The following is a 23,185-nucleotide window of genomic DNA, read 5'->3' as shown; positions in this document are numbered from 1 at the left end:
CTTAATTCCAACCCAGGGTGACTTTGCTCCTTCCACACTCCACCAAAACTCCCATTGCTAAATCCAAGGGTCAATTTCCAGTATCTTATCTAGCAGTACTTAATAGGTCACTTCCTCCTCCAGACCCTTTGCTCATTTGCCTTCCAGGCAACCACTCCTTTTCCTCCTGCCTCACTGGTTATTCCTTGTCAGTCTCCCTTGCAGACCCCTTCCCTTCTCCTGACCTCTTAGTGTTGGAGGAACCCCTGTTCTTCCTTCTCCTCCATTTAGTCCTTCAGCGATCCCATCCAGTTTCATGGCACCAATATGCTGAAAATTCCCAAATTTATATCTCCAGGGCAGAACTTTAAGAACTTTGGACTCTTGTATTCAATTGCCTACTCAACACCCCCACTGGGATATTTAATGCGCATCTCAAAAGTCAGCAAGTCTAAAAATGAGCTTCTGCCTTCTCACACCTAACCTGCCCCCTCTGCAGCCTTTCCCCATCAGTTGATGGAAACTGCACTGTTCAGGTTGCTTGGCCAAATAGCTTAGAGCCACTCCTGTCTCCTCTCCACCTATCACACCACACATCAAACACATCCGCAGATCCTGCTGGTTTAAGAACCAAAATACATTCAGTATCTAGCTGCCTCTTACTGCGTCTACTGCCACAGCCCTGGGGCAAGTGACCATTTTCTCTTGTCTGGATTATTGCAAAAAACTCCCAATGGGTCTACTTTCACCTTTGCCTGTCCACAATACAGTTGTCACAGTGATTCTGTAAAATGTAGGTTAGATTTCTACTTGTTCAAACCCCTCCAATAGTTTTAAGTCAAAGTCAGTCCTGCTAGAAGTCTTTAAGACCCCCTTTGGTCTAACCAGCCTGGTACCACCACCTGCCACTCACGTATCTCCAACCTCTCCTTCTCCCCCTCATTCACTCTGCTTGGGCTAAATTTCCTCTCTGCCGCTCCTCAAATACATCAGGCAGGCTCTTGTTTTACGGCCTTTGCAACTGGCTGTTCCATGTGCCTGGTACACTCTTCCATGTCCTTCAAGTATTTGCTCAACTCCCATATTCTCAACGAGGCTTGATCTATTTAAAAATGGAAGGCACTTCTATCCCCATCCTCCTGTGTTTCCCAAACCTTTGCTCTACTTTCATTCCCCCAAACCCACACATATCACCTTCTAAGCCATCAAATAAATTATTCATTATGTCTACTGTTTCTTACCTGTCTCCCCTACTAGAGTGTTGTCCTCTGAGGGCAAGTATCTCTGGTTCACAGATGTGAACAATGCCTTGGCAGATAATAGCTGTGCAATAAATATTTGTTGTATGAGTATGTGATAGGCTAGGTCCTGCTGGGGTTACTGTGAATTGCTTTCAGATCAGTAAGGTAGTAACTAAGTAAATTTCATTTATCACTGGTGCTCCACTAGCCCCAGACTGATTGGTGGGCCTAGCTTGATACTGGGCCAAGGTTACATGCCACACCCTAGCTGGAAAAGAAGTTTTCTGCTTCTGCTTTGGAGAGGTGGGATTCACAAGATGAGAAATTGCCTAAACATGGAAAGGTTGTTCAAACAGTACTAAAGCAGCCAAGAACCCAAGTCACTACTTTATTGGAAAAAAAAAAATGAAAACCATATTTGCATCAATTTTCTATTAAGAAGATTTTCTTAAGTTGTAAACACAAGGAATGCATTTCATTTAAATAAGAGAGAGATGACATTTAAAAACATTTACTAATGTTTTTAGAAAAAGAGCAAACTTTATTTTCTATCATGTTGGAGGATACTGGCTGGATTCTTATTGCTATTATTCCCATTAATGTTTTACATTATAAAATGGGACATATAAAAAGGACATATGGGACATATAAAAGGTATTCCAAATAAAAATTATTTTCATTCCAATGGAGAAGAAAATTACCGGCTTAAAAATCAAGTTTAATATCAAAAGAAGTAACATATCAAAGTTTCCACATTTAAAAAACTTTGATAGTTGGGGGCGCCTGAGTGGCTCAGTCAGTTAGGCATCCGACTTCGGCTCAGTTCATGATCTCACGGTTGGTGAGTGCCCCGCATCGGGCTCCGTGCTGTCAGCTCAAAGCCTGGAGCCTGCTTTGGATTCTGTGTCTCCCTCGCTCTCTGTCTCTCAAAAATAAATAGAAATGTTAAAAAAAAATTTTTTTTTTAAAAAACTCTGATAGTTAAAATATCATCAACCTTGTGATGAGTGCAATATACTTTATGTGAACCTCTGAAAATTTGTGTTCCAAGTTGCAGCTCCTTCTCAGAAACTGCAGGCGGGGCACAACTCCTCACAGTCCAACAGAATTCAAAGTTTGAGAGTTCTTTAGTAGGAGTATTCATTCACCGGTCTTTGGCAACTTTCAGCTCTTTCCAGGATGAAGCTGGAACTCGTCCAGCAGCCATGCCTCCTGACCCCAGGGGAGTCTGCTTCCCTGGAACTCTGTGGCCCCATCAAGATCCTATGACAACTACCTTCGCGGCTGTACGACTGGCTGACACGCGAGGACTTGAACCGGCTTGCAGTAGCGAGGCTGCTAGAGTCCCAAAGAGTGCAACTTCCTATATTTGCATATGAATGCATCTGTTCTCCCAAGGCTAACTTTGTGGCATTCCACTGGCACTAAAGAGCCAAAGGGTGGTGTTTTGTCTAAGCACTCCTGGCTACTGGCTTCGAATGAAGATGACACTGTCTCTGATGTGCCAGTTTTTCCTCCAGGCTTCAAGCACTTTTTGATTGAAGGTTCACCTGTGTGGCTGCCCTCGGAATTCAAAGGGATGCTGCTCTGTTCGCCATCTTTAAGGCGCCTGTGGTGCTCTTCGCTAAGCAACAATACAATGGCTCCGCCAACGTGAAGCACCCTGTGACAAAAAAAATGGTAATTGGTATGAGTACTTCTTTCTTTTTAGACAACAAACAATCCCACTTTATTTAAAATATTTGGGGTTTTTAATTTGAAATTTAATTTTATCTATTTAAACACAAGGATTTTGATAATTAGGTAGTATCTTCCATAATGCATATTCATTATAGTAATTATGGAATCATGAGCACAAATCTGCTTTAATTATCTATTTTTACTCTACTTAAAAGGCAAGCCTCAAAGTAATTCATAGTCACATTCTAATAAGTGATTGTACAAAGGAAAAGGCGGATGAAAGAATCCTATAGAATCAGCATACACTAGGCTGATGGCAGAAGAAAAGCACCGGAAAGAGTGAGTACGTGGACAAAGGAATGACAACGGGGAAGCTCAGAAAGGGAAAAGGGGAGGCCTCAGAATGTCAGCCTGTTGAGGAGAATTGCTCAATCACTTGACCAAATTCTGCAGAGCACTTCTGTGTGGAAAAAGTGATGCCCAACCACAGTCCTCGGAGTTGCTAAAGAGATTACTGAAAGCGGGAGAGAGGCGAGTGGAGAGTTACAGAGGCTGGCGATGCCACCCTCCAGGCAAGTCTGAGGTCCCCTGGGAACACATGAGCTGGGTCCCAAACGTGCACCATGAGTTAAGGACAAGCGGGACCAAGCCAGGCCAAGTGACAGCGAGGGGCTGGAGCGAGGCAGGGAGCTGGAGGCAGAAAAGCAGCAGAAAGGAAGAAGTGAGGAGGAGGAGGCACTGAAAGAAATTCAGCGTGAGGGTGAATCAGAGGGGTGGGAGGAGGAGGGAGGAAAAGAGGGCTGTCTGGAATATGCTGAGGGACCTCAGGAACAGGGCAACATGAGCTCCAATCCACAGTTGGATATACAGCCTGGAGGCGATGAGACCAGGGCTCCAGGTAGAGATTTCGGAGCTGTCAATAGCACACGGTAGATATAGCTGTGATGGTGAATGACATCACCTGGGGAGGCAGGTTAGCGTGAGAAGAGAAAAAGGGCCCAGGAACAGAGGCTTCACAGTTAAGGAAGGAGAGAGGAGGGACGGGCCATGGAACAAAATCCCGGGAGAAAGTCTGGACAACAGTGATGGCATGGAAGCGAAAGGTGCACACTTTCAGGACGGGAATGGTCTCCACAGCGTCTAATGCTACAGGATGAACAGGTGACTAGGATTACAAGAGGTCCTCAGTGAACCTGGGGACAGCAATCCTAGTTGAGGACACGAGAAAATGCTGGTCTGCCAGAATCGAAGGGGGACTGGAAGGTGAGGAAGCAGAGATGTCAAGTGTAGACTCTTCTTTCAGTAAGTTTGGTTGTATAGGTAAGGAGACAAGGTGACAGCTAGAGGGTCAAGAGTTAAAGGGAATCTCCCCCACACCCAACAAAGATATCAGGAGCTTAAGTAGCTTTCCCTCATCTAAAAAATCAGTGAATCAAGACAAGTTTGTCTCCGAACTCCACTATATCAGGCTCCACTGCCTATATAAAACCTCCAACTATAAAAACTGAAAAATCAAACCATAAAGGCTGTGGGCAGGTGTCAAGGAAGCGTGGTCATAGGAGTTCCTTATGTTCAAATACATACACTTTTTAACTGATCCTACTGAGGCATTGAAATTATGGGGGGAATCTTGAATATCTTCTGGGAAGTTTCAGGTTAAATATAAGTCACTGCTTACACATATTAGTATTTCACTATGAGTTGGCTTAATAGTGTGGCTGGTGAATTACCTACTGGGCACAAAGGCTGCGGTTATTAACACAGGCTGCAGGACAGAATCACCTTGGGAGTGGTTAAGAAATACACCCACGTTCTACTCTAGACCCATTAAACTGGAGAGGTGGAGAATGAGCATCACTGTTTTTCAAAAGCCCCTGAAATGATTTTAATATGAAGTCAGGGTTGCAAAATCTGCTTGAGGGGAAGGTGTTATCAGGCAGAAGGGAGTGCAGGCGTGAATTATAGGTGGTGCCCAGAAAGAGATCTCAGGTTAGGTAACTGTGTGACAGGGGAAGTTGCTTAGAAATAAGATAATCCAAAAAAAGTGTGGAGCATCCAGTTCACAAGATGGAGGTGAGACGGTTCTTAGTTGGACTTAGACTTCATGTCAAGTCTTCATATAAAGTTAAATCTTTAATTTTCCCTACAGAATGTCAGCCTTGACACTGAATTTTCTCCATCCAAAACCCATGGCTCATTTTTTCTATTGGTGACATTATTCATATACAGGTTCTTGACCATTTACATTGTCTTGTTCTATCAAATGTCCAACTGAGACAATTTAATGAATTGACTTCTTGGTCATATTTATTTATTCCTCCATGTGTTCTAGGTTCTCTCCTTTACCAGCTTAAATGATCAGAAAAATATATATTCAGGCTTCACTGTTTGAACTTCTCAAAGAAATACTTTCCCTGAATTATATTCCCTGAGGCCAACCTTAGACACCCTGACATGAATAACACCTCTAAATTTTCATTTTACAATCAGCAGTGTTGTAGCCTCTCTATGATACTGAATGCTCCTCATGTGAATTTTGTTGTGGGGCTTAGTAGCTGTGATCTTGAGAAAGTTCATCTTTCCGGGTCCCAGTTTCTCATCTGTAAAGTGTGGCCGATTAACACATTAGGAGACAGGGTTTTGGTGAGGTTTATAATATGTAAATTACCTACCTCAGTGATTAAAATATAGGTCACTAATCCAGATACTCGAATTTTAGCCAATAATGAAAACTCAGTACCTTTTTTGGAATAAAACTTAATATAGTATAAGATGATACAGAATAACTATTTCAATGATAACCTTCTGATTTGAAACCTTAGAAAATTTAAGTACAAAAACTCTGGGAAATTACTAAAATGCAATCAAATCTTAGCTGAAGAACTAGGATATATTTCAGTTAAATGACCAATAACTCAAAAATCATGAAAATAAACTCAAAACTTACCTCTCCATTTCTTGTAGAATGCTTTTGATGTCTTCCCCTAACTTAAACTTTTTCCCAAATGGAATGTCAGAAATAATAACATCGACACTTTCTGAAGGCAATGGCAAGTCTGAAACACAAAAACCAGAGACACCCGTTACATTAAGTTCAAATATTTACAACCTAAATATGAGAAAACTGAAGTATGGAGAATTATTTTTGCATATTAAGTACAATTTAGGGTTGCTAACTTGTCTCCAAGAAATTATAAGTTCCTGAAAGGCTTTTGAACTAAAAAATAAATGATACAGTTATTAGATTCTGTTCTTTGAAAATTGGTTTTTCTGTTATGATAAAATATGACATGAGTTAAGCAAAATCTTAAATTAATCAGAAAATTGAATTCTCTAAACATATTACATGAATACAAAGTTGCCAGACCCAAGAAGAAACACATTAAATTGTCTGGAAAAAACTTTTACAAATTATATGCTCTTTCGTTTCCTTCTTCATACTTACATATAAAATTTTGCATGTGTATATCTATGTGTTTTTAAAAGGGAGATGATCTTAGCTTTCACTGAAATCTTAAAGGAGACCCAAAGGTTAAGAACATTGACATAAATCCTAAGGCTAGAGAAAAGGCTAAAAAACGAATCAACAAAATGAACATTATTACTAAACAAAATTAAATGTAGTATTTGATTACTGAATCTGAATTTTTTTCTCATCTTTACATTTCTCAGAAATTAGCTTCCCAGGTCATACACATAATCTTAACTTGCACATTTTCTGAGTGTACTTTTCACTTTCTACTTATTTTACTTCCCACCCATCATGTAAATTACTTGTATATTCATAAGGTAGATGTCCCAATTTTCGTTTTTTGAATAGCATTTAACTCTGTAAGAACAGAATACAATTTAAATAACCTTTGCTCTTCTAAATACCATATACATTTTTGTTGGCTGGAAATTTAAAAACAAAACAAAAAATCCCATTATCGGGGAAAGTCTAAGGAACACTTGCTGATCTTTCCTAGTTCTAACCCTTACTTGAGATTAGTAGAAAAAATAATAGGTTGTCAGAAAAAAAGTCTCAGGATAATATTCTTTTAAAGCTAGACATGAATTCTTTTTTTTTCCAGGTCATATTTTAGCTTCATGCACTTAGTTTTAGGATGTTGCTACAGGACACGTACATTTAAATACCGTTTCTATACTTTATGCAGGGCTACTCAAGGTAAATGTACAGTGAAGGCAATCATGGTTATCAGATGTTTTATACCGGAGAAACCATGCAGTAGTTGACTCTAGAGTTTGAGTCCACATCTTTCTTTTGCATTCATACACACACACACACACACACACAAGCTGCCCAGTTTGGTCAGGTTTGGTAACATTTTTTTTTCTTCTGTCAGTCTCTATTTTTATTTGCAACTTTCCTACTCTGTATTATATAATTTGCTAAACTGCTTTAAATAATTTTAGAAGTTGAAGGAATAAACTTAAATGGAATAATTTTTTTTCAAAAAGTTCTAGAACTAAGCGATGCTATCTTACAATAGAGCATAACACAAGTTTTTGCTGATGTGTCTGAGAGCGCGGGCAGGCCCTGCTATTAGACGGCTTGCATCTGGCTCTGCCACTAACCAGCAGTGGGACTTCGGGAAATGACTGCTTTAGTTTCCTCGTCTGTAAAGTGAGGTAAGGATACCTATCTCAGGGTCCTAACAAGTGAGGTCACTTATGGAAAGCACTCAGGACAGTGCCTGGCACCCAGTGAGCACTCGATGACTGTGGTGATTATGTACAATGTCCTCTCTGGGTGTACAGGCAGATGACGGCCAGGTGGAGACCGGCGGGCCAGAATCCTTCAAAGCAGCTCTGCAGAATCCTTCTCACGACTCCTCAAATGCCCAGCAGGGCCACCGTTTCCCGGTGGGCCTCTTTCCTGCTCTTCCTCCAGCCGCGGTTCTCAAGGCTGCAGCCATCCCTCCTGCGCAGCATCCCCAGGAGACACCGGCAGCATCAGAATCTCCTGGGAACCATAAGTGCAAAGTCTCGCTCCCTTCATCCCAAACCTACTATGTAGTGCGTATCAGAACTGACCGGAGGGTTGGTAGAACACAGACCGTTGGCCCTACCTCCTGAGTTTCTGATGAGGAAACTCCTGAAATCATGAACACCTGACCCATAATTTTCAACACATTAAATCTTTTCAATTATTAAATGCCTTGAACGGCCTGTGAACAAAGAGTTTGCTTGTAGCTAAGGAGATAAGATTCTGAAATAGAAACATAGCTCAAAACAAATATATAAAACTCATCCCTTTTGTACGACTCTGCAGGATGACTCAAGAACATGAAAAAAATGTAAAATACTGGTGTATCTTGAACAAAAGAACTGCTCTATTTCTCCCTCTTGCCAGAAGAAAAATGGGTAAGAACTGCTTAAAACTCAGAACTATGGCTTTAATATATTTTCTTCCAATAGGTTTTAAGAGCCTTCAGGATATGTTTTTGTGCATTCATTTAAAGTTTATTTATTTATTTATTTATTTGTTTGTTTGTTTTGAGAAAGACAAAGACAGTGTGAATGGGAGAGGGGCTAAAAGAGAGGGAGAGAGAGAATCCCAAGCAGGCTACACAGCCAGTGCAAAGCCTGATGTGGAGCCCGACATGAGGCCCGAACTCATGAGACCATGAGATTGTGACCTGAGCCGAAACCAAGAGCTGGATGCTTAACCGACTGAGCCACCCAGGCGCCCTTATTTATTTATTTTTAAATGTTTATTTTGAGAGACAGCAAACGTGCACAGAGAAGGGGCAGAGAGAGAGGCGGGGGAACAGAGGATCCGAAGCAGGCTTTGCGCTGACAGCAGAGAGCCCGATCCGAGCCAAAGTCGGATGCTTAACCAACTGAGCCACCCAGGTACCCCTATGGATTTTCTTTTCGAAGCATCTGATAACCCTGAAACAAAACTGGCAACGTTTAACTGTCTGCAAAGGTCTTCTACTAATGGAACAAACAAATTAGTAGCTATAGCTTCATTTTGTTTATGTACATAAGAAAACTTGGTATTGAAGATGAGCAAAATTAATTTAGAATAGTCATTTGATCTAAATGAAAAGTCATGCTTTACAGAGTGATAGTTAAATGCGTTTTCTTTAGCTGCATTTGATAAATGGCTGTCTTTGGGCTCTGTCCCCTTAAAATACCTGCAATGTTTTGAAATAAATGCTACGCACTTCTATACACAGATCTATTTCATTTGGTCAGTGATATCACCACGGCCCTCCCAGCGGATGATAAATGTCAACAAACATTTTACTTAAGATACGTGTTCATCAGCTTTCTTACAAAATGACAACTCTGTATTCACTTTTTCATTAAACGTATGCTTTTAAGAACTTATTAATGCTGAAACACTTTGTTTCAGAATACAAGTGCTGCCAAACAATAAGAAAGGATACCATACAATAAGCTGTAAGGCCACTGTACCAAAGAAAACACTCAATATGGTAGGCTTCTTATCCCCTATTTCCACATACTTTACATACACCTAACCCATCACTTCCCACATTTCCTTCTGATTTCCCAAACACGGAGCCTGGCAGCTTCATGAATCTTGCAAAATTCGGCACAGGCCACAAGACATGTGGATGGAACACCAGGGCCCAGGCCAGCAAGGGCAGGAGAGGAATTAGAGAAAAACACACTGATATGAAAGAAAATGCAGCCACTACATTACGGGCAGCTTGTGGGTGTACTGAAAAAGCATGACTTATTCCTACAAGGGTGGAAATGAATAACACCTAAGAACAAAGCACAGTTGTTGGCAATAAGCTTGTTATAAATTCTCACTGAAGTAATGTGTGACAGGCTATAGAATGTCTAACTGAAAGGAGTGAAAACATTCCTTTTCTCACCTGTCAACAATTTTGTCATTGGAATTAATTTATATACGTGTTTCTTTTGCTCAAATTTGTATATATTACAGCTCTCCATCTTATCCCAGGAATGTATATGTATCTGTAGATTAACAGAAAACAAAGCCTAGCCAATGACTAATTAGTTCCTAAGATAGCCTGCAACATGATACTCATTTGGTTCCAAATTTTCATAAGTAAAACTTAGGAATAAACACATGCAATTCCTGCATATTAAAGGATCATCTCTTTTTATACTTGTAGAAAGTTGTAAGGTGAAAGTTACTAAAAAGGTAGAAAAGATATAGTCATTAAAGCTCACAAAGAGAACAAAGATAGTGATTCTGCAGAAACAAATCACAACGGGAATATTACTAACTTCCCAGACATCTCCATGTTTACAGAGGTCCTTAATCATGCTGCGTGTTAGGCAATGTGCTCTGTGTGCTTATGTGATAAATCCTCACCACAGGCTCTATGAAGCAGGGATTACCTTCAGACTCTACATGATAAAATACAGAGGTCCAGGATATTGCTGAAGGCCACAGAGTAAAGAAACAATGGTGGAGCCAGGATTTATACGTGGTCTGTTTGATTCTGAAGTCTTTACATGCTCTTACTTACTATAGTAAAAAGATGTGAAATCCTTACACCTGTGAACGTCGAACAATTCATGGGTCTCCCCACTGTAAGTTGTGTTTATGATTAAAGCTTTGAAACGTAAAACCAAATTAGCGAAGAAAAATAAACACTTGGATCCAGCTACAATTCCACCTCTCAAGCAGAGATGTGTTATGAAGGGCGAATTATTAGTTAATATTGGCCCCTTTGCACACAAGATATACATGGTTCCCTCTAGACTGAAATTTAACATTAAAAGGTTAGGATGATGAAACAATTTAAAATAGATGGTTTATTCTTTCCTCCAGAGTGTTACCCTGAAAACAATTAATTTGCAAAAGAAAAATCTACAAATGACGTAATGTGAAAAATGTTTTATCTCACTAGTAATTAAGGAAAAGTAAGTCTGAAAAATGTATCAAATTTGCAGTTTAAAAAAACTGCAATAAAATGATAATATCTCGTCTTGACAATGGTTTAGGGAAACGTGCACTTACAGCAGCAGCTGGCGTGGAGAAACCACGCCCAACTTCTATTCCCAAGTGCTTTCCCTTCTCTATTTATCCTCATTCCCGAGGTGATCTCCTGGATTTAAACGTTATCTATGCTGCTGATGCCTCACCTCTCCCCTAAACTCCAGATCTGGGGGTGGGGCTACTAACCTGACATCTTCTCCACTAGGTGCCTAGTGATCACGTGGAATTTAAACAGGTTCCAAAACTCCAACTGGTTCCCCAGCAGTTTTCCCCAACTCCGAGGGTGGCCACTCCACCCTCCAGCTGCTTAGGTCGTCACTCTTGTTCTTTCACATGCCACATTCAATCCAACAACACATCCTGCTCACTCCACCTTCAAAAATTATGTATCTGACCTCTTCTCAACACCCCCACGAATAGCACTTTGGGCCAAGCCACCATCATTTCTTACCAGATTATCGCACTAGCCTGTACTTAGTTTCTTTGTTTCCTGTTTCCATCCTGTACTTAGTTTCTTTGTTTCCCGTTTTCCATCCTCCCTGCTGTAGTCTATTCTTGACATGGCAGTTAGACTGATCCTTCCAAAAACTACAATTTATTTCACTCCTTGGTGCCATAGAGAACGTTGTTTTTAACACTTTTATTATTATTTTTAAGACAACTGTGCCTTTTGCTTGTTTTTAAAGTGAAATCTTGTGGGAAAAGCCCCCCACATGAAAACAGATAAAAATGGAGTTGTGGCGGAGGACAGACGGACAGCTCAGTACTTCCTTCCCAACGCGCCCGAGGCTCAGGAGATAGTAAAGGGTTTGAAAAACCACCGCGCTGCAACAGCTGATGAAGCCAGTCCAGTCCTCTTGCAAGTACCCCCCTCCCCCAAATCGCTTTCTGAAAGAAATTAGAGTTCATGAAAGCTGATTTTGGCCTCATCACCCCTTAGTTTCCTCTGGAAACCTGCGTCTTATCCCATTAAAAACCTCGACAGAAAGGTTGAAAAAACAGTCGTTGGCAGCAAACGACTCTGAGATCTCAATCAACAATATACCATCTTGTTGGGATGAGCATTGGGTGTTGTATGTAAGCAGTGAATCACCAGAATCCACCCCCAAAACCAAGAGCACACTGTACACATTGTATGTCAGCCAATTTGACAATAAATTATATTTTAAAAAATTAAAAAGAAATAAAAAAAAACCCAAACCCTAATACACCTTCTCCTCCGGGGCTGCTTTACTATGCTTTTACCCATAGTTACCCTAATATCTTCTTCTTGATACTCTATTATTCCTCCACTACATTAAAAAATTTCTTTTTATTTATTTCTGAGACAGAGAGAGACAGAGCATGAGTTGGGGAGGGGCAGAGAGGGAGGGAGACACAGAATCAGAAGCAGGCTCCAGGCTCTGAGCCGTCAGCACAGAGCCCGACGTGCAGCTTGAACTCACAGAACACAAGATCATGACCTGAGCCGAAGTCAGACGCTCAAGCGACTGAGCCACCCAGGCACCCCCACATTAAAAAATTTCTAAACAATTATTTTGTTCCTCCAGATTATAGGTTTAACACTGGGACCATCTACTAAGAGAATGCCATTTTCTTAGTTGGGAATTAAATGTGCTCGTTTCTAAGGGAGAAAGATGTACTAGGGGAAGGGGAGAAAATAAGGAATGTAAGGCTTGTCTAAAATGGTCTAAACACCATTTTAGATGGATGGGTCTTAGGGAAATATTATTTTGATTGGACTCAGTAGAGTTGATTCCTAGTCTGTTTGTCACTGCTGATTCCCCAACACGGCTGATTTCCCTCTACCTCACAGGGTGACCAACTATCCTGGTTTGCCCCAGACTTGCCTAGTTTTAGCCCTGGAAGTATTGGTTTAGCAGACAGGGATGGCTGGTAACCTCATTCCTATACACCACAGGACTATTGTCCAATGTGAGGCAAGAGAAAGATAAGATAATTCAGAACATTTCAGTTTATCTGAAAGAAATCCAAAGAAGGTGATGATGATGATGATGATGATTCTGTCCTCTTTATTTTATCCCTATATTAAGTGGTCTGTGGTTATGATATGATAACAGTTCACATACAACAAACACATCTTAAAAAGGCACTTGTGGGTCACCTGGTTAAGTGTCCAACTCTGGCTCAGGTCATGATCTCGTGGTTTGTGGTTTGGATCCCTGCATTGGGCTCTGTGCTGATGGCTCAGAGCCTGGAGCCTGCTTTGGATTCTGTGTCTCCCTCTCTCTCTGCCCTTCCTCTGATCATACTCTGTCTCTCTTTCTCTCAAAATCAACTAAACATTAAAAAAAAAAAAAGGGCCTTTCACTTAAATGCTTAGGGATACTATATAAATGTTGGTACTAATAACCTTTTGAAAAATAAGTTACAATTATAGTATTGGAAATCAACCAAGTATTAGCCCCAAAGAATTCAACATATGGAAACATTTACATATGGAAAGTGAATTTTGTTTAATATTATGATTCTAAGTATATTTACATGTGTTCATTTTCCCAAATGTTTGCATTTTTTATATCTTACCTATAACAGAAACTTGAAGTAACTCAATTTTATTCTTAAGGCCTGCAGCTTTCAGATTGTCATATGCACCTAGTAACTGTGAGTCACTGACATCAGCACCCACATAATATACATCCTATGAGGAAAGAAATTCATATTTTAAGTATAAATAAGACTATCAGACATTTTACATAGTTAAGAAAACCTACTTGCTTTTTCTCAAATAAATGAAAATGAATTTAATAGATTTCTTAATTCAGGTTAAAACGAATTTGTAGTATTTCTTTAAAATGATATTTAATAGTAAAAAATTAGAAGTTTTTGTTAATTTTTAGAAACTATTAGTATATTTTCCAGTAACAAATGCCTGAAGAATTTGGGGATTATCATAATCTGCCATGACTAGTTATTGAAATTGCTCACATTTTCCTAAATTCCCTAAAATACGATTTCCTAAATAGTTGTTTAAGAAATGAAACAGTGATTTAATTAACCCTTCATAATCCATTTTGACAATGGTACATAGCAACTCATGTAGTCAAAACTAATACTCCTGAATAGACAATCTACTTAAATAACTGGTCAGTGAAAATACATATAATGATTAAAGTAAACATACTGCTTGATTTACCAAACCTGAGTACTTACGGGCCATTCTTTAGCAGCTTCCAAAAGTATTGTTCCGAGTCCACACATTGGATCTAAAACAAATGCACCAGCCTGTAGACAGAAATACTGATTTGTTATTATTTAGTCTATCATAATATATATTATAAAAGAAACCTAAAACTTGAGGAATCAACATTTCAAGAGCAGAGATTCCTTTTTACACTTTATTAGGAATTTCAGGTGGTCAAAGCCACAAGGTAGGTGTATGCTCCACATGTATGAAGATTAGGAAGGTCACTGGTGTGGCCAAAGCACAGTGAGTGAGATGGAAAATGTGGTGATCACATTAGAGATAGGCTATTCCGTCAAAATGGACTGGGTTATGGGGCGCCCGGGTGGCTCAGTCATTTAAGTGTCGCGACTTCAGCTCAGGTCATGATCTTGCGGTCTGTAGGTTTGAGCCCCGTGTCAGGCTCTGTGCAGAAGGCTCAGAGACTGGAGCCTGATTCGGATTCTGTGTCTCTCTCTCTCTCTGCCCCTGCCCCACTCACATTCTGTCTCTCTCTCTCTCAAAAATAAATAAATATATATATAAAAAAAAGATGGGACTGGGTTATGCTGCATGTAGTAACAATCCCCAAATCTCAGAGGTTGAAAACAACACATAGCTAATGCTACATCTCCACAGAAGGACATCTGGGGCTTCTGGAAGCCAAACTCATGAAGTGGTCACCATCCGGAGCACTGCCATCAAAGGGGAAAAAGAAGCATGACAAATCGTGTACTTTCCTAAAGGTGCCATCTAGAAATGAGACACATTACTTCCACCAACATTTAACTGGCTAAAGCATGTCAGTCACATGACACACGCAGTTTGAAGGGGCAAAGAAAGTGTAATCCTACTTGTGCCTGGGAAAACAGGAAATTTGAAGAAAAAACTAATTTTTCCCGTTCTGGGGGAGGGATGTCTCATTACGTCACATCTTGTAGGTACCGTACGGATTCTGGTTGCCTTCTGAAGAATGGGAAACGACTGGAAGGATCTGAGCAGAGGAGTAACAGGACATTACACTTCAAAGGGCTCACTCTGGCTGCTCTGCTGAGAATGGACCAGAGAAGGGTAAGAGTGTTAAAAGGGAGGCTAGTTAGGGGACACCAGCAAGAGATGATGGTGACTTGAATTAAGAGTGGTATTGGTACAAGTGATGAGAAGTGGTTACATTCTAGATATATTTTAAAGGTGGAGCCAACGGGATGGACTGGATGTGGAATGTTAAAGAATGACAATAGTTGGAAATGACTAAGGGTTTTGACCTGAGCAACTGGAAGAATGGACTTCCCTGTTACTGAGATGGGAAGAGATGGGGAGGAGAAGCTTTGAAGGAGACAGGAGTACGGTTCTGGACAGGTTAAATTTTGAGATGCCTCTTAGAGCAAGTATGGATGTCAAGTGATTTGTTGAACATATGGGTCTGGAGTTCAGGGGAGAGGTTCAGGCTACAGACATGAAGTTGGGAACACTCTGTGTTAGTCATAAACGATATTTAAAGCATCAGAACTACATGAGTCATCGAGAATGTGAGAGAAGTTAAAAAAGAAAAGTCTATGGGTTGGACCCTGGTGATCTCCTAAGTATAGATGTTGGTAGATGAAGATTCAGCCTTGCATACTGACAGCAGCACATACTGATGTAGGAGGAGAGCCAGAGCGGTGTTCCAAAAAAAGTGGAGAAACATGTTTCAACAAGGAGAGTGATGACAGTATCAAAGTGCTAACAGGTAAGTGTGATGAGCAGTGTCAGTGGCGTGTTGGTGATGACAGCCTGACGGAAGCGGGCACAGGAGACAGGGGATGGGAGGAAGTGGCGACACCAAATATGGACAACTATTTTTAAGAGTTTTTCTGTAAAGGGAAGCAGAGAAGGAGCATGTGGGTTCAGGAAAGGGCTATTTTCTTAAATTACAAGATACTAAATCAAGTATATGTGCTGATGGGCATGCGCAGCAGAGAGAAAGTCCTCGAGTGGGCACGAGGCGATGGAGTCCGGTCCCCAAGCACCGGAGTGAAACAAGGACAGCTCCCTTGTTGTGATGGCGATGAGGCAAAGCATGTGGGTGCAGGTTCCAGCATGCTGGTAGATTCGGTGAGGAGAACCCGCTGACGTTCTCTGCTGATTCCAGTATTTAAGTCAAATAAGGAGCAGGAGAGTGAAAAGCGTGGGCAAGGAAATGACTGTCATGGTAGAACGTAGAATCCAAGCCGTGAAGCAGCGATGAGGACGGGTGAGGAGCGATGGAGGGTGGTGAGGGCAAATGACTAACCCCCTGCGGGGGCTAAGGAACTGTGTGGCAGGACGCCAGAGGAGCTGAACGGGAAGGAGGAAGGTGCTAAGAGCAGGATTCTTGAAATTGAGATTCAGCCTCTGGGCACGATGAGGTACAGGATCTGAGCAGGGCAGATCGTCAGAGGTAGGGAAGCCAAGAGACTAAAGGGTCAGGTTACAGAGTGGATTCTGACATCATAAAGAACTATGACAGGCATAGTGGCCCATACTCTGTTAGAAATGATAGAAGAGAGGTCTGCCTACGACTGGGATAACTTCCCGGCACGTGCTTCAAAGGCACAGAGAGGTTCTGGGCAGAAGAGCAGAGAGGCTCAAGCCGGACACCTACCACCTCCAGGCCCTTGGTCCCTTGATATGTCTATAGAGGAAGCAGAGTCCTCAATGGACAGCCAGGTTTCGGTCAGAGCCAGAGGACACCTAATGGAAAGAAGCACAATGTCGTTCAGGAGAGGGAAAGCTCCAGCAGGAAATTCTAAGGAGAGTATCCTATGGATGCCCCCACGAAGGGGCGGCAAGTAGAAAGAATTTAGTTAAAATTTAGTCAAAAATAACAATGGTATGAGAACTAATTTTTATTAAGATCTTGATATGTGTCAAACACTGTGCTCTTCCCCTCTCCAACATGGTCCTCGCTGAATGAGGTAATCTGACCTTAGTATCTATAAATGTCTTTACGTTATCATAGGACCTTGTCTTGCTGTGACATTTGGGTACACAGGCAGAAGCAGACAAGTATTTCTGTATGCTTATATTAATAACTAAAACTTACAGAACTTGGTTTTCCTTATTAGGATTTTTTTTTGTTTTATTTATTTATTTTGAGAGAGAAAGCACAAGTGGGGAAGGGGCAGCGAGAGAGATGGAATCCCAAACAGGCTCTACACTGTCAGCTCAGAGCCTGATGTGGGGCTTAAACCCACAAACCACGAGATCATGACCTGAGCTGAAATCAAGCGTTGGACGCTTAATTGACTGACCCACCCAGGGGCCCCTTCCTTTTGAGGATATGTAGGAAGGAGGACAGTGTGTGGTAAACATGAAAAATATCTAACATCCTCATGTTTAGATCCCACTGCTAATAGCACTGGCTTACCCAAGGTTGAGCTGTCTACGCACTGCTCTGGGTACCGCGCTCCCTAGAGGGGACTAAACCAAGGCTGAGTACTGGGATCGTTTACACTGTGGGTCTTTACTAAACTCCTCCAAAACAACTGTGCTGTGCAACTTCTTACATGCTTTAACATTCCGATGCTGGTGGTCACATTTAGAGAAACATTCCTTACTCTCGGTTCTGGCAAGGCAAACTGACAGTAAGGGAAAATTTTAACAAGCATCATCTTTAGATATATTTAATTTACTTTTCTACTTTTTGGACAAATGGATGTTTATATCAAGATAAAGGTAACATTTCAAATTTGTAGGTGGTTATATAAATTTATATTTATATAATACACACACACACACATATATACACGTTGTTATATAAACTGTGGTGAGATCACTGGCGTTTTGGTAACTCTCTCCTTAGACTAAAAGAGATCTGGACTAAAGATTAAAATCAAATAACAAAGAAAATCATGGATTCTGGGAACATGATAATCTTAAAGCAGCTTTCTTCTTTTCTCTCACCTCCAAGCTCTTTACTTCCCCAGAGCCCAAGTGATGCTCAGACCTAGAGGCAACTAATGCCAAGAGAAGCCCTGGGCTTGGTTTGGGTCCTCGAAGAAGGAACTCCATGGGGCCTCTTTGCCAAGGCTGGATGGGGGATTAGAGACGAGCACTGGAGCCCAGACGGGGAAATCACTGCAACCGGGGAGAACCTGGTCTTCATAGATCTGCAGATCTGCCAGGAGACCAGTGAACAGAAAAGTATTCACCTAGAAAAAGTTTTCAGCATGGCTGACAGATTCTCCTTTCACTGCCAAGCCCGGTAGTGCCACAGATCCACTTGCCTTGTAGCACTTTTAGGATTTTAGCCATTTCAAATATTTTAGTAATCACAGTTGACTCCCAGTGAGCCAAAAAAAAAAAAAAAAAAAAAAAAAAAAAGGTAAATCTAAAGGGCAGGGGTCCACCGGTAGTGAGAGAGTAAACGGGCAGAACAATCTGAACATACATCTAATGAAACAGAACTCCTGGAGGAGACAGGTAAGTATCTGAAGAAAAGAGGTAAGGGCTTCTGGAGATATTCAGATGTAGTACACACACAAAACTTTTCAAAGCTAAAAAACAATGATTTTTAAGCTAAACCATTCCAATGAATAAAGGAGAACATAATTCTATGACTCCTGTTATAGCCTGGAAGATAACATTCAAGAATAAGTCAAAACGTAGACTCAAACTATGGAAAGACGGAAACCATGTTCTGGAGAGAGGATAGGCAACTTGGGAGACTAGCTCCAGGAGGCTTAACGTGTTTATAATTTCGGAAGCAGGAAAAGAAAGTAGTTTAAGGTAAAAGCCACTAAAGCAAAACAGCCGGGACAATAATAATTAAATAATGAAAGAAAGAGTGCCTGAGCCAGAGAAATAGTAACAATAACTTTTGTAATTATTACACTTACTACTGGCATAGCAGCAGCGAATACTTAAACACCTCCTATATGTCACACACTGTTCTAAACCATTTAATTCATGCTAATTCACTTAATCCTCACATGATCCTAGGAGATTGTTATTTTCATGTCGCAAATGAGAAACTGAGGCACGCAGATGTTAAATATAAATATCTTGCCCAAAGTTTTCTAGGAAGTAGTGTAACCAGAATTAGAACTCAGCTTGGGCTGAATAGAAAACACACATATGTAAGTATATCCTGCTAATATTCCCAAACTTTGGAGGATTAAAGAGAAAAGTCTTACAAGCCCCTAAGCAGCTCTAAAGGAAAAGGAAATCCTACTGGCACATACCGCTCACCTGGAACACAGGAAACTAAATGACAAAGGGACAGCGTCTACAGACCTCTGAGGGCAGGGGACTGACACAACTCTTAAAGCCAGCCGAGATGGGTCTGTACCCCAGGATGAAAAACAAATTTGAGGCTGTATAGGAATTTCTGACTATGTACTACTTGGACACCACACTTGAAGAAATTGCCTAAGAAAAGACTTTGACCAAATGACAAATAAACCAGAGCAGAGACCTCAAACAGGGAAGAACAGTGGTGAGGAATGATACACCTTGGGACACGTCTTTGCTTATACGAAAAAGTGTGTGTGTGTGTGTGTGTGTGCGCGCAGTGATACCTTAATGACTAAGGACAGGCTGTGTAATGTAAGTGCTAAATAAGAACTTTTGAAACACAAGGGTGTATTGCAAGGGAAATTCTTACACATGATAAATAATTTACTACAATCTAGTAGTTGGGGGCTGATAGTGGAAGGGTGCAAAAACGTTTCAAAGGTCTCATTGTAGGGAGGAGTAAAGGGGGGTCAGGAGAAGAGAAGAAAAGCACTCGAGAGGCCTCATACTGTGCTAGGGAAGAGGGTAAGCTTAGAGTATTTGGGTGGTAAAAACAGTGTCCTGACACAGGAAAGAGTTGATATCTTGTTTTAAAGCAACAGCAGAGTCCCATGTGTCTAATTAAGAGAGCTGGCAACCTGAACCATTAGTGGAACAGAACAACAAAGTATAATTTCCAACCTCAAGGAGAGCAATGAAGTGATTATCAAGTAACTTGATCAAACCAGTAAAAACAAACAGTGTCAGAAGTTGTAAACAGAGTAAAATAGGAGGAACACAATCAAATGTGTGTCATAAACACTGAATTCCCTCCCTGGAGGACAGGGACCATCGAATGGGATAAAAACAGAGCTGGGTATTCCTATAAAAACCAAAACAAAAAACAAACAAACAAAAAAACATACTGAAAGCAAAGCTGAAAATAAAGCAATGGCAAAGAAATGCAGCAAATGCAAAGAAAAAGAAAGGACTAAAAAACTATTAATAAGACACAATGAAATTTAAGTTTAAACTCACTAATCAAGATAAAGAGAACTTTATGTTACAATGAAAAGGCATCATTCCTGATGAAGCAGTAAGTCATAAATGTGCATATACCAAACTAGACCACAGCTGACGACTAGCAAAAATGCAAATACAGTTAACATGATGAGATTTTGAAATACCTCTTTCAGAATTGTGCAGATAGTAAAACATTAATATAGCAGACATTTGTTGACTAAAAAATAAAATTACTTTCTTATGTCCACAGAACATTTACAAAAATTATCAAGATCTTGGTCACAGAGAAAAACTTAAATTTTAAGAAGTGGAGGATTTACAGACCACATGATTGTGACATAAAAGATTAGAAATCATAAAAACGTGGCTATCTTTGGACTCAGCATTTTCATAGCCAAAACACTCTCAGAAGTTCAACAATATATAAAAATATCGCTGTAGCAGTTCAGAAGTGTAATGGCAAGAGAAAGAGAAGGGTAGAAGAAAAAGAGAAATGAAAAGAGGGGAAAAACAAAGAAGCAACCAAGATGCCCATCAATCAGTTGATTACGGAAAGGACCTTGCTATCATAAGATGAAAACACTTCCTCACCTGAATTTCAGCCAGAGAGGCCAGTGCCCATGCTATGGTAGACCTCAGGCCTGCTGTCTTGATGTAAGCTCGGCTGGCCAAAGGAATCCTACAAAGAAAAGAACCTGATGACGTACCCAATATTACTGTATGTTAAAGAAAAGTGTGATATAAATAAACTGATTAACCTGTCGTATCTGTGACCTCCTCTTTATATATTCATCTAACATACACTAAGTTCCCCTAAGTTACAGAATATTTTAACCTTATGACAAAAATCCCTTTTTTCATTGGCACCTCGTCTGACCAGCCAGTGTGGTATTTCAGAAAGGTACATTTGTAAGACAACTGAGATTTAAACTCTTAGGTATTTAACTTAGAAAAATCTAATCACATATGAGGGCAGTATTTCTCAAGTGTTAATATACTTCCCTGTCTTCCCATGTGGAATAGACCTTTTCTTGCTGGAGTCATCAAGAGGAACATACTGTGATAGAGATGCGGTATGGGAAGTAGGGCTGAATGGATGCTAACCCTTGAAATCTGTTTTCTAGAAAAAAATCCCTTTTGTAAGTTTGCTTTTTGCTCATTTGCATCTTTCTCAAAAGATGAAATGAAGCATGACATTGCATTGTCTAAAATAATTTATGGAATGAAGGGCTGAAGCAGACATCTCCCAGATGAGTTCACTGGCCTCCATTATGTACCACTGCATACTTTATCCTTTGCTTCATTACTGCTACTATCAATGTTTCCAGATTTGATGGAGGTTTTCAAAATATTATTTCTATCTTTCCAATGTAATGAAAAAGCAAGCTTGATAAAAGCTATTACAATAACCTTAAGCATTCTTTTTTTACATCCTGCTTTGGGCTTACAGATGCATAAATGTGAGCTTAGGGAAAATGGGGTATTCCTATAGAATTTTTATAATCTTTGAAAATATTCCATGCCTAGAATCTAGAAAAAGGGTATCTAAATCACATTATACTACGTTAAACAGGGATGTGCATATAAAATGTTTTTCATTAAGATGCCAACAATATCTACATGCTTCCAAGGAACTGGAAATCACTGTTTTCATCCAACTAGCTCTCTCTTCCTAAAGCATCTAGAAAAATACCTGTTATGTAAGTGTTCAACAGATATTTTGAAATAAGGAAATGAATCATTTGCATTTATTATTATATAGTACCCTGCAAGATTAGAGAGATACCTGCAGTAGATTTTAAAAACTGGAAATAGGGGTGCCTGGGTGGCTCAGTTGGTTAAGCGTCTGACTTTGCTCAGGTCACGATCTGACAGTTCATGAGTTCGAGCCCCACATGGGGCTCTGTGCTGACAGCTCCGAGCCTGGAGCCTGCTTCGGATTCTGTGTCTCCCTCTCTCTCTGCCCCTCCCCCGCTCACTCTCTCTCTCTCTCTCAAAAATAAACATTAAAAAAATAATTCAAAAATAAAAATAAAAGTTGGAAATACTCTCCCACGATAAAAGAACAAAGGCAATAAAATTTGTAGAATGTGTAAACGTGAATTTTAAGAAATGTGCTGTATTTTCTATTTTAATAAAAACTCCAGATGCCAACAGACTAAGGGCCTGTGAAAATCATTCAATAATAGAAATAATTAGATATAATTTTTCAGTACGAATCATGTAATCAGTGCATGATTATAATCAAATCTTTTAGAGCTCTAACTGGCCAGATTAAATCATATGAGTTATGTACTAAGAAAACACTTTACTGGCTCAAGTAGAGAACTCCGATGTTTTGTCCTTAGCCCCGCTCTGTTACATAGATGTCTTATACTATAAATAAGAACATAGGGGCGCCTGGGTGGCGCAGTCGGTTAAGCGTCCGACTTCAGCCAGGTCATGATCTCGCGGTCCGTGAGTTCGAGCCCCGCGTCGGGCTCTGGGCTGATGGCTCCGAGCCTGGAGCCTGTTTCCGATTCTGTGTCTCCCTCTCTCTCTGCCCCTCCCCCGTTCATGCTCTGTCTCTCTCTGTCCCAAAAATAAATGTTGAAAAAAAAAAAAAAAAAGAGCATAAAGTTCTTACTTTCACAAACTCTAAGGGACAAACCAGAAGCTCAAAGAACAGTATCTACCTGAACACAGGGATTCCCACCACAGAGTAAATGTCATTTAGATGTATGAAGATCTGAAAGAACAAATAGAGAAGTTAGAACAGAACAGGAAATGCATTACCAAATGCACTGACAATTTGAAAACTTCTATTCTGAAGCTGTATATAATCTAAATTTTATCTTTTATTTTACTTTTAATTTTTTAAATAATCTATATTAAAAAAATTCTAAGGCC

General features: G+C 40.3%; 1 protein-coding gene across 5 annotated transcripts in view; it reads right to left on the bottom strand.

Annotated features, from left to right (window-relative positions):
• Positions 1–1,594: 1,594 nt before the first annotated feature.
• Positions 1,595–23,185, bottom strand: part of THUMPD2 (THUMP domain containing 2) — a 35,627-nt gene continuing 14,036 nt past the window's right edge. For 4 of the 5 annotated variants that reach the window (XM_045447050.1, XM_045447051.1, XM_045447052.1 and 1 more), the window contains 6 exons: positions 22,972–23,024; positions 20,888–20,975; positions 14,029–14,100; positions 13,402–13,516; positions 5,848–5,956; positions 1,595–2,883 (listed from right to left, as the gene is read on the bottom strand). In XM_045447050.1, coding sequence (XP_045303006.1) covers positions 2,559–2,883; positions 5,848–5,956; positions 13,402–13,516; positions 14,029–14,100; positions 20,888–20,975; positions 22,972–23,024 — 762 coding nt within the window. In that variant the 3' untranslated portion in view covers positions 1,595–2,558. The remainder of the gene's footprint in view (positions 2,884–5,847; positions 5,957–13,401; positions 13,517–14,028; positions 14,101–20,887; positions 20,976–22,971; positions 23,025–23,185) is intronic. The other variant, XM_045447053.1, reaches the window with a different exon arrangement.

The sequence above is a fragment of the Leopardus geoffroyi genome, chromosome A3, assembly GCF_018350155.1.
Source record: "Leopardus geoffroyi isolate Oge1 chromosome A3, O.geoffroyi_Oge1_pat1.0, whole genome shotgun sequence".
Taxonomy (NCBI): domain Eukaryota; kingdom Metazoa; phylum Chordata; class Mammalia; order Carnivora; family Felidae; genus Leopardus; species Leopardus geoffroyi.
Note: the sequence above shows the minus strand (reverse complement) of the source record. Positions and strands in the feature narration are given on the sequence as shown.